This window comes from Notolepis coatsorum, assembly GCF_963971535.1.
Source record: "Notolepis coatsorum genome assembly, chromosome: 13".
Taxonomy (NCBI): domain Eukaryota; kingdom Metazoa; phylum Chordata; class Actinopteri; order Aulopiformes; family Paralepididae; genus Notolepis; species Notolepis coatsorum.
In genome coordinates this window covers 29,617,548-29,629,552 of record NC_140177.1, presented here as the reverse complement: position 1 = coordinate 29,629,552, position 12,005 = coordinate 29,617,548, and the positions used below count along the sequence as shown (strand labels likewise).

General features: G+C 46.3%; 1 protein-coding gene across 1 annotated transcript; it reads left to right on the top strand.

The window, feature by feature from the left end:
• Positions 1-6,441: 6,441 nt before the first annotated feature.
• On the top strand, positions 6,442-11,441 carry tmem200ca (transmembrane protein 200C-a; the record flags this gene model as incomplete). The annotated part of the gene is made up of 2 exons (XM_084327614.1): positions 6,442-6,506; positions 9,876-11,441. The coding sequence occupies exon 2, from the start codon at positions 9,909-9,911 to the stop codon at positions 11,439-11,441; it is 1,533 nt and encodes a 510-aa protein (XP_084183740.1). The 5' UTR covers positions 6,442-6,506; positions 9,876-9,908.
• Positions 11,442-12,005: the final 564 nt, after the last annotated feature.

Sequence of the window (12,005 nt, the reverse complement as noted above, 5' to 3'; positions counted from 1 at the left end):
AGAGCGCACCGGCTGTGTCCCACTCCAGGCAAACGGCGACAGGTGGCGATGGCTGGCACCTCGTCTCACGCCGGAGAAGAACCAGCATACAGATACAGATAAGATACGGATACGGAATGACCCGACCAGGACTGGAGGGGAAGTCCAGGTATTTAAAGCCCTCTGGGGCGCTAATCATAACTTAACACAGCTGTGAAAGGTAGTCCAAGGGTGTGGGCTGCTGAAGAGCAGAGGAGAGTAAAAACAACGCGAGGGTGGGGGCTGGTGAGGTGAGGAGACAGGGAATTAAAGGTCCAGGGAACAGGCAAACCTCACAGATGTGATCTATGTAGAAATATCTACAGCAAGAATTTTAGGTGTCAGTGAAGCCAAAATTGCAATCTGGTTAGAAGTGGTGGAGAGAATAAAAGCTAGCATATGAATGGTAGTGCCTGGATAGGAACGAATGATAATGGATGGATTATCCAAGTGGGGGTCCGGGGGGTGGGGGGGTGGGCGAGCGAGAGCATATGTATGTAGGGTATTAGATAGCAAGTATTAGGTGTATATCTCGTATACTACATTTATTTAAATGGTGATTTCATTGGATGTTTACTGTTAATGCTTGTATGTCTAATTTTATGTTATGTTTAAAAAATAATAAAAAAAATAAAATACAAAAAAAATAAGGACCTGGATGGACACTGAACACTGTCCTGCCTGTTAAAAGACTAGATAAGGACCTGGATGGACACTGGGACACTGTCCTGCCTGTTAAAAGATGCTGATGAGGACCTGGATGGACACTGGGACACTGTCCTGCCTGTTAAAAGATGCTGATGAGGACCTGGATGAGACACTGTCCGCAAGTTCCTGGTGGAACGCCCTACCCAAAGCTGCAAGGAATGTGAATCCCTACCCACATTCAAAACCGTAAATGTCCAAACCCCCCCACCCCCACCCCCTCCTATAGACAATCTTCTCCCCACCGTATGTATATATTCTCTCCCCACCGTAAGTATATTTCTCTCCCACCCACCCCCTCCTAATGTACAGTCTCCTCCCCATCAGTTGTATATATTCTCTGTTAGGATCTATGGGTAACAGTACTGTATATTTGCATATCGTATATATGTCACAAATGTAACAGTACTATATACTGTATGTCATGTATGTCCCTATGCCATAAATGTCATGATGTCATGTATGTTGTGTATGTCATAAATGTCACTATGCATTGAAAATGGGGGACCCTGATGTAAACAAGACAAACGTCTTTCTCTGGTCTGCATCCCCTTAACAATTGTGTGTATTGAGCCGTACTGTATTGTACCCATTCTGCAATCTGTTAAATAAAGTTTTCATTCATTCATCATGTTGTAATTATTCAATGATAATATTTGTCTTTGTATGCAGGTTTTAGGGCGCCACCCTTGCTTGGAATTCCTCAGAAATGCTAGACATTGGTCTAAAATTATATAAAACAAGTGGATCTAGATTAGGTTTCTTAAGCAAATGTTGAACTATTACTTGCTTAAGGCTGCAGGAAAATGAGCCCGTAGCCAGCGAGCAATTGAGACCGACTGTCTGGAATATTTTTTTCAGGAACCAGCAGGGAGGATGTCTAAGCGGCAGGCAGAGGATTTCATGTGGAACGTGGTATCCTCTAACGTTGACAAGGAGATGGGTTTTAGCAAGGCAGGGGGATCAGAGGAGATCCAGAGGTCTCTGGTCTCAGGGGAAATCTTCTGACTAATCCCCTGTTTTGTCGAGAACTCATCACGTTTTTCACTGGAGGCTTCTGTTTACCATATTCACACGGAGGCCATTTTGCTCTTACAGTATGTCATGCTCAGGTTGGGATTCCTTTCCACCCTGAGCAGAATATGGTCAATTGACTGATTGGAAGGGGGGATTGATCACTGAGTCAGTGGTCTGAAATAGGATCCTGGGATTGTGACACTGGCTAGAAGGTCAATTAGGTAAAAATAAAATAAATTCTTTTCTTTAAAAGATGCAATAGAGTCAGGAATATTCTTAGGGTTCCTCCAGTTTGCTCTGAACTAGGAAACACTGCTTTTTCCTTTGACGCTTTCCAAGATCTGGAATGCCCTCCGACTGACTCTGAAGCTGAATGTTCTTCCTTCTTTTGCTGCATTTAAAAGTACGACCACTGTGTGTCAACTTGTAACTGTCTTAGCTGTTTATTCTTATTTATTGTGCTTATGTGTATGGAATTGCTGATAAACTATGTCTTGTTTCATTAGATATTCAAGCGGAAACTGGCTAATCAGTGTGAATTGAGAGAGCGAGGATGGATGGAGGTTCAGCAGTAGGGAGCTTGGTCTGCTTTGAGGTCAGAGACGGGGACGTCTAGCCAGTGTAAATGATCCAGAGAGACAAACCACAAGACAGCACAAGGTCAAGAGATGACCCTTATTGTGTTTAGGACCTCTGACAGACTGAACAAGACTAAACCATTCAGAAATATGAATAGAATCGGGAGCGGCCGGGTAGCGCAGCGGACTAAGCATCTCTCTACCACCGCAGAGACACTGGTATCGAATCCGGCTGTCAGCGGTGCCTCCGGCTTGGCCGGTCGTCATACTGACACAATTGGCAGTGTCAGCGGGTGGGAAGCCGGTGGGGTGTGTATCCTGGTCGTTGTAAACAGCGACTCCTACAGGTCGGTCAGGGAAGGAACTGGTGAAGGTAGTGTGATCCTCCCACGTGTTACACTTCACCAATGAGAGTCCGCGCTGTCAGGTGAAAAGAGGCTGCTGGCTGTCGCCTATGTAACCTATCGGAGGAAGCATCTGATAGACTTCAGGGCTCCCTAGACCGGCAAGTAGGGGGCGAATGCACGCAACAACCAGGAAGGGGAGGGGGGAATCGGCATAACGACTAAATTGGGATAGGAGAAAAATACAGAAAAATAGGAGGAGAAAGAGTGGATAAAAAATATATATATATGAATAGAATCAAAAGAAGGAGTGGGGTGTTAAAATCACCAAGAAGAACTCTGTCATAATGGGACATAATAACTGATAGAAAATTTAACCAAATTTAATAAAACCAGCATTTACCCACTCCCTCAGTGGTTTTCAATCAGGACCCCCACATTGATACATGTTAGGACCCCCACATTGATACACATTAGAACCCCCACATTGATACACCTTAGGACCCCCACATGGATACACGTTAGGACCCCCACATGGATACACGTTAGGACCCCCACATTGATACACCTTAGGACCCCCACATTGATACACCTTAGGACCCCCACATTGATACGTGTTAGGACCCCCAAATTGATACACATTAGAACCTCCACATTGATACACATTAGGACCCCCACATTGATACACATTAGGACCCCCACATTGATACACATTAGAACCTCCACATTGATGTGTGTTAAGACCCCCACATTGATACACATTAGGACCCCCACATGGATACACGTTAGGAGGACCCCCACATTGATACACATTAAGACCACCACATTGATACACATTAGGACCCCCACATTAATACATGTTAGGAGTAGGACCCCCACATTGATGCACATTAGGGCCCCCACATTGATACACATTAGGACCCCACATTGAAACACATTAGGACCCCCACATTGATACATGTTAGGAGTAGGACCCCCACATTGATGCACATTAGGGCCCCCACATTGATACACATTAGGACCCCCACATTGAAACACATTAGGACCCCCACATTGATACACATTAGGACCCCCACATTGATACATGTTAGGAGTAGGACCCCCACATTGAAACACATTAGGACCCCCACATTGATACACATTAGGACCCCACATTGATGCACATTAGGGCCCCCACATTGATACACATTAGGACCCCCACATTGATACATGTTAGGAGTAGGACCCCCACATTGATGCACATTAGGGCCCCCACATTGATACACATTAGGACCCCCACATTGAAACACATTAGGACCCCCACATTGATACACATTAGGACCCCCACATTGATACATGTTAGGAGTAGGACCCCCACATTGAAACACATTAGGACCCCCACATTGATACACATTAGGACCCCCACATTGAAACACATTAGGACCCCCACATTGATACACATTAGGACCCCCACATTGATACACATTAGGACCCCCACATTGAAACACATTAGGACCCCCACATTGATACACATTAGGACCCCCACATTGATACACATTAGGACCCCCACATTGATACACATTAGGACCCCCACATTGATACAGTTAGGCTGCAGATTCCCATTTGATAAGGTCTTGTATCAGGGAACCCCATCTGTGAAGATATTAGTTGTTAGATATGATTAAGTCCATAACTGTGAGTCTATACTGCAGTTGAAGAGATAATATATATTTGCTCAATGGGTTTAACATCTAACAAATGAGATTATAGATAAATTAAACAATTCCGTTTTTCTGGGGACCCCCCTGGAACCCCCTCAAGACCCCCCTCGAGGACCATGTGGTTTTCTGTTGGATTCTGTGGCTGAAACTGTTTGTAACCACGGTCCTGTCTCCAAGCGCTGTATAACCTATCGAAGGACCAGTGACTGTGAACTCGAGGGACACGTGCTCAGAAACATCTGTTGTGTGTCACTCTTCGTTATATTGCGCAAATGTAGCCGTACACTCTAGGTCTGGGCCTGGGGCCGGACTAATCCTTACCGACACGCAACCGGTTGACACCACTATAGATTAAGGACAACCCCTTCACGTTAATCATCTGAGAAACCGCTGGATTATTTCCTCATTCGTGCACGTAATGAACTCAACAGCAGACTGGAGCCATATCGCTCGGTTCCATCCAGTAATTTATGCCGTAAACAACACACATTTCTGGGTCACAAATTCAAACCTCTGGAGCATCACAGGGCTTTTGTTTTTCATGTTCCCTCCTGTCTAATGTCCCCCCTTCGGTCTCCAGTCTCCGCTCATGAAGACACATCTGGGCTCTGTCATATTTCATTGTTTATGTGTATTCGTTATGTATAAGCCAAATGTAACATGGCAACGTTTCCCTGGTAGGATATGGAAGAGGGAAATATCGTTATTTTGTCCCTAGAGAGCATTGATTGATTGATTGATTGAAAACTTTATTAACAGATTGCAGAATGGGTACAGTACAGTACAGCTCAATACATACAATTGTTAAGGGGATGCAGACCAGAGAAAGACTTTCGTCTTGTTTACATCAGGGTCCCCCATTTTCAATTCATCGTAACATATATGACATACATGACATACAGATAGACAGAACTATACATCTATACATTTATGACATATCAGATTTGCAATTACAGTACTGTTTGTGATACAAAAAGAGTCCAGAAAAAAAAAGTATATACATTTGACGTAGAAACTGTACATTGGATTGGGTAGGTGGGGGTGGGGGGGGACTGTACATTGGAGGTGGTTGGGTGGGTGGGGGGGGGGGGGGGGGGGTTGGGTAGGAGTGGGGGGGGGGGGGTTGGGTAGGAGGGGTGGGTGGGCGACACTGTACAACTGTACAAACAAAACTGTACATTGGATTATTGACAAGACCATACTTGGTAATTTACTGTACATTGGAGGGGGTTGTGTTCGGACATTTACAGGGGCCAGTTTCGAGTTGCAGTCTCCCTTAGGTGTTTTTTGAGAGTGTTTTTGAAAGTGGGTAGTGATTCACATTCCTTTACAGCTTTGGGTAGGGCGTTCCACATTGATGTGGCATAATTGCGAAACGTGTTTAGTCCCTTGTTTGAGCCGAATCTGGGTAGGGTAAAGCAGTAGATTATAGTCATTGTACATATATGCCTTTATACGCATATCAGAGGACATTGTCATATGACATGTGTGTTTGTTTCTAACCTCACGCACACACTGTCCTGATGCATTCATTTTGAAATACAGCCCATCATTTATTCCATTGCTGTACATGTGAAGTTACTTAGTACACGCTGCACTTAATGGGTACAAATAAATTATGTAGTGTGGCCTATGTCCTTGATGTGTGTGTGTGTGTGTGTGTGTAGGTGTGTGTGTGTGTGTGTGTGTGTGTGTGTGTGCGTGACGTGAGTGTGTGTGTGTGTGTGCGTGCGTGTGTGCGTGCGTGCGTGCGTGTGTGTGTAGCGTGTGTGTGGGGGGGGGGGGCTATTCTACTTTATGCTGAAGTATAATATGTGCAGATAGACGTTTCTAAAGCAACGAATCCACATGAAAACAATCTAATTAAAGCATGTTATGAAATAAATGTGTCCGGCATCACTCGTTTTGACAAGAGAAAGTGATTTCCAAGTAATCACCACCACCTCCAAGGTAAACGCCGTTGTCCCGCCCATTTGGGTGTATTATGGTGAGTGCGTGTTCAATTGAAAAGCACTCTTCCAGCCCGGGTACCACAGCGGCAGCGCGCCGAGCCAGGGATGCACGCAGAGCCATTGGATCGTATACCGACGGTGCGGGTGCATGCGCGCTTTTAAAGATGCGTGATCATCAAGGAGCGTTTTCTGGTAAGATATCTGCTGTCTGTGGGGTTTTGGTGACCTTTTCTAATTCAAATAGCAAAGGTATACCTTCACATTTGCCTTATATTGAATAGACGCGTATGTCTTTTGTATTGCATAGACGCATGTCATAATGGTCATTGCCTATTGTCTCCCCACACAACCATGGTCGGCTATGTGAGGCTTGTGTATGAGCTATGAGGCTTGTGTAGGTTTGTAGATACTGTTGTCAGGTCATTCGAATTTTCACATTTGATCTTAAACAAAATAGAACAGGAGTTTTGTTGTCACGCAGCGGGTGTTGCATTTGGAACGATGTGCTCTATCTAATTTCATTATACCTGATCTCAGAAATATGACAGATTGAAAAGACTGTGATGGTTGTTTGATGCATTGAAGTAGCCTAAACATGCGACGGGTATAGAAAGATCATCGGTAGTATAGCTTGCCAATATCTGCACCTGGCCCAAAAATGAGAAAGACCATTTTTTTTTCAAGTCAATTGACATTATAGTTGAACTTTCTATGGTTCCGTTGTTTCTGTAATAATCGTTCCTAAATAGTCGGGCGGACTGCATGGCAGATGAAATAGCTATTTCTCTATCAAGGTATTGTAACACGAGAGTCACGCAGTTTTGAGTTGTCTTCATATAGAGTATATGGACTATATCAGGCCAAGGGATATGTTTGTTACAAGGTAGACGTGTGCATATTTGTCGTGGTGTGTGAGTCTGTGCCCGTGAGACGAAACATACTGTGTTTTGGTTTGTATTGGAGACAGATGCCTGGCTGTGGCTCTGGCTATTCTCCCAGTCACACCTCCGGCTCTAACGCAACTGATATTTGTATCACAGTCCTTCCAACAGAAGAGAAACAGATGTGTGGTAATATCAACAGTGATTATTCATGCAGCTTTGCACAAAATATGTACACTGTAGTCTCTTGTCAGAGGAAGCGTAATAATGCTACCCTTCTCAGTTAGCACGAGACAAAGCTACGAGCTGGCAGCTTCCGTTCAGCACCATGGACAGGGGACGACAAAACAATTGTCCACACACACACCTCTATGGGGTCCAGGGGGTCCACAGAAGGGACGTCTCGTGGTCACCCACGCATTCTCACTTTGCCTCGTGCAGGTTGACTTGCCAGGGCGCATTTGGGTGCTCATTGGTATAAAGGGAAATTATATATACATAAAGTGAGTGTACCGTTTGTTCCTCAGTTTAGGTATGGAACTATGCATCGCAGTCACTGTGGGGATTGCATTTTAACTTGGTCCTTGAAGGGATTGTAAGCATCTCCATCGTTGTTTTATTATTAGGGCCAGGCTGATCAAAACGAATGCTCAAAGCATCTAAAAAACGTCTTCCTATTTGCTACTCTGAAAATGATTTGTGGAATCATTTATTCATAAATCTAAGCCTTAAGGCATACATAATTAGGCGTGATTAGTCAAATTAAACACCTGGCTATCAGCATATTCAAGATAAGAAGTGTTATCTTCACTTTACTATTCACTGAATGTGATTGGAACCCATCAGCAGACATTTCTGTAATGACAATAGGTGTAGGTGGCTTCAACACCCTTTGCCTTTGGACCAGAGCGATTATTATACAACCATAACTCATCTGGTTCTGGCATGAGCCAACAACCCAGAACAAAGGCAAACATCAGCCAGCAGTGACCGTGGATGGAGTGGAAAGCTGGTATAAACAGATGCACCATTAGCTTACTGTGTGACATATTATTTGGGGGGAAAAACAATTGTTATCTTCGTTCATATTCGTGTGGATTTGGGGGTATATATTTGGGGGTATATATATATATGTATATATGTAACGGTTGTGACATCGTCACCTTAAACTTCGATGCCCGAGGGAGTTTCGAACCCGGGTCTCCCACGCCGCGGGCAAAAGCACAGACCGCTATACCAAGAGGTGAATTCACTGCTTTGTAACGTGTCTAATGTCTATGTGTCTTTTGAGGATGAGAGTGAGTTTAACCCATAGCACCGCTACTCACCCCAGTCACTTCACAACATCTGAAGTCCTTTGTGACTGCGCTTCACAATACCATCCGTTACACTCACCCTCCTTAAACTCACTCCACTCCACCCAAGGCATCCGGCACCAATGTAACGGTTGTGACATCGTCACCTTAAACTTCGATGCCCCGAGGGAGTTTCGAACCTGTGGTCTCCCACACCACGGGCAACAGCACAGACCGCTATACCAAGAAGTGAACTCACTGCTTTGTAACGTGTCTATGTGTCTTTTGAGGATGAGAGTGAGTTTAACCCATAGCACCGCTACTCACCCCAGTCACTTCACAACATCTGAAGTCCTTTGTGACTGTGCTTCGTGGTACCATCCGTTACATATATATATATATATATATATATATATATATATATATATATATATATATATATATATATATATATATATATATATATATATATATATATATAGAGAGAGAGAGAGAGAGAGAGAGAGAGAGAGAGAGAGAGAGAGAGAGAGAGAGAGAGAGAGAGAGAGAGAGAGAGAGAGAGAGAGAGAGTGATAGAGAGAGATAGAGAGAGGGAGAAAGAGAGATAGAGAGAAAGGGAGGAGGGTTGAATAGATAGAGCATGAGAGGGATAGAGAGAGATATGGAGAGAGAGAGAGGGGGAGAGATAGATAGAGAGAGTGAGAGGGAGAGAGAGAGAGAGAGAGAGAGAGGGAGAGAGAGAGAGGGGGGGGGTCAAATATGGTGGGAGACGGGAGCTGGGGAGAGAACAGGCCTGCTGGGCAGCTGTCTGGACACATTATATTTTCATAGGTTGATATCACACTGCTGAGTCGGCCAGAGATAAATGCCAGGGCTTGTTCCTAACTGTCAACTTGGCTGCTTGTCTCCATGTCAATCACATCACTGTATTCATACCGTGGCAGATGAACATTGTCTGTTGATTCAGCTTGTACATGATGACAGATGTCCTTCTCGCCTTTGACAATTGTTGGGGAACACACACGTAACATATACAGTATGTAAGGGTAATGTCCACGACGTGCCTGGATTTTATATGCTGTGCAATATGAAATAACCTTGGATTTATGGGACTGTGCCACATCAAATGAATAACGTTGGTTGGGAAGGGAAGGAAGGGGTTAATAAAATAAATTGTAACGCAGTGTTGTGTGTTATGACACAAAACAAATATCTGTATCAACGGACAATAAAGAATTATCTTCTCTTATCTTATCTCTTATATGTAACCCCTCATTGGATGACGGCGGTATGATGTGGATAGGCCGAATCTGGCGTGTCGCCTGGTACTCTCTTACGAGGCAATTGACTTATCGCCCCCTCTTTTCTGTTTCTGGTTTTCCCAGGTTGAGTGACGAGCCCGCTGCCCAACTGCCACCATGATAGCCACGGGCGGCCTGCTGCGCATGAACCGGCGCCAGGACTCGCTCCGCGCCAAGAACCGAGCGGAGAACAAGCGCAAGCGGAAAGCCAGGAAGCGGAAGAAGAACGACGTGGTGGTGGTGAAGGGCAAACTCAATCTTTGCTCCCCTGCCGGCGTGGTGGCCGCTGTCGGGGTCGTGGTCCTCATGGTGGGGATTTCCATGGCCGTTCTGGGCTACTGGCCCAACCAGAGCCACCAGGAGTACCAGGAGCGCCGGAGAGCCGGGGCACGAGCCAACAGGATGAGCTACTCCAAAAGTGCATCTGTGTCTTCTAACTGGACGAGCAATAAACCCCCCTTTCACCAGGCGGAGTCGTTGAACCAGAGCCATGTGAACAGCAGTGTCCCTGAGCCCTCCCCTTCCTGTGGCCTCCTCTGTGACTTCCTGGACAGCTACCTGTACTCAGACAATCTGAAGGTCTTCGGCCCGCTGGTGATGGGGATCGGCATCTTCCTCTTCATCTGTGCCAACGCGGTCCTCCACGAGAACCGGGACAAGAAAACTAAAATCATCAACCTGAGGGATATCTACTCCACGGTCATCGACCTGCACAGTGTTCGTACGAAGGAATATTCGCCCATCAACGGCTTGGTGAACTACACGCAGTCGAGGGGCTCAGAGGTCATCCCCCCATCACATTCTGGGATGCTAACGCGCGGCTCCTGGCCTAACACCGGCCTGGGTTTCCCGGGGGAGCTGGGGGGCGACGAGTTCTTCAGACGCCCGTCGTTGGCCAGCAGGCCGCGGAGCTGGTCCAGAGATGTTCAGACGTTCACAGACACCGTGTACAGTATCTACAGGGACCACAGCAGCAGCACCGAGGAGGCCCCGCAGCCCAGGCAGTGGGAGACCACCTCCATTGTCACCTCCTCCGTCAACGCCTTCACCCTGCCGGTCATCAAACTGAACAACTGCGAGGTGGAGGAGTCCGCGAGGGCCGACGCGCGGGGATGCGCCGAGGAAGGGCCGGTTAGCGACACCGCCGGTGAAAAGGGCATCGAGGACGCGCAGGCAGGTAGCAGCGACGGCGCTGCGATGGACACCAAAGAGAAGGACACCGGGAAGACGGATTCTCTCCTCCCTCAGGAGAGGGACGATACAGGACCTGCTGACACGTGCGAACAACAGGAAGCGGCGAAAGCCCAGGCCCAGTGGCCTCAGATGCAGCTGCTTCCTCCGTCGCCGGTCGCCAGGGCGACGGGGTCGCGGCTGTCACTCAATTCGCTCACGGAGCAGCCCAGGGCCGCTCGCCGCTGTAGCCTGTCTGTGTCTGCGTGTCGCCAAGGCGACAGAGCCAGGCGCCTCAGCTGCCCTCGCCTGGAGCGGTGCAACAGTAAGGGCTACATCAAACTGGCTGACCTGGGGGGGGAGTCCTTTGAAGCCTCCGACACGGACACTTCCTTATTGGTCACTGACCAGGAAGTGGCGGTGGAAGCTGCAGAGGTAGCTCAGGGGGGCGGGGATGTGGCGACCTCGGCAGAGACCTAGACTGACTTGTGCTGACAAGCTTCGTTTTGATGTCTTCTTTTTCCTCGTTTCATTGTAATCCTTCTCCGACTGCTGATGATGAGGGAACGTCTGTTGGACCATGAAGGAAAGGAAAGGAGGAGAGGAAGCAGCTAAGGATTATTGAAACATAGCCATGAGCACTGTAGAGCGAGACTCTTTACAAATACCACGTTCCCCAGCTCCATGTTCAGATGTAACTTTTTCTATTTTTTCATTGTAGCAAGAGCAATATTAAAGCATCATAAGATTTGTTAAAAAAAAAAAAAAAAACAGTAGGACAACTGCAGGAATTGCAGAATTGTCCAAACTGATGTCAAAAAACTAGGCTACGTTACGTTATGACATGTGTGCTGTAGCATAAAATTGTGCCACAGAAAAGTTTTAGTTTAGATTTGTTTCTATACATCGTCATGTGAATAATATCTATGTGAAGGTGAATTGAACTGAATCTCAGGTAGATTAGGACTGGGACCTTCAGGAAGAGGTCATCTCTCTGTGCACACTTGTAATAAATTTGACTGTAACCTCGGTTGTCATTGTGTG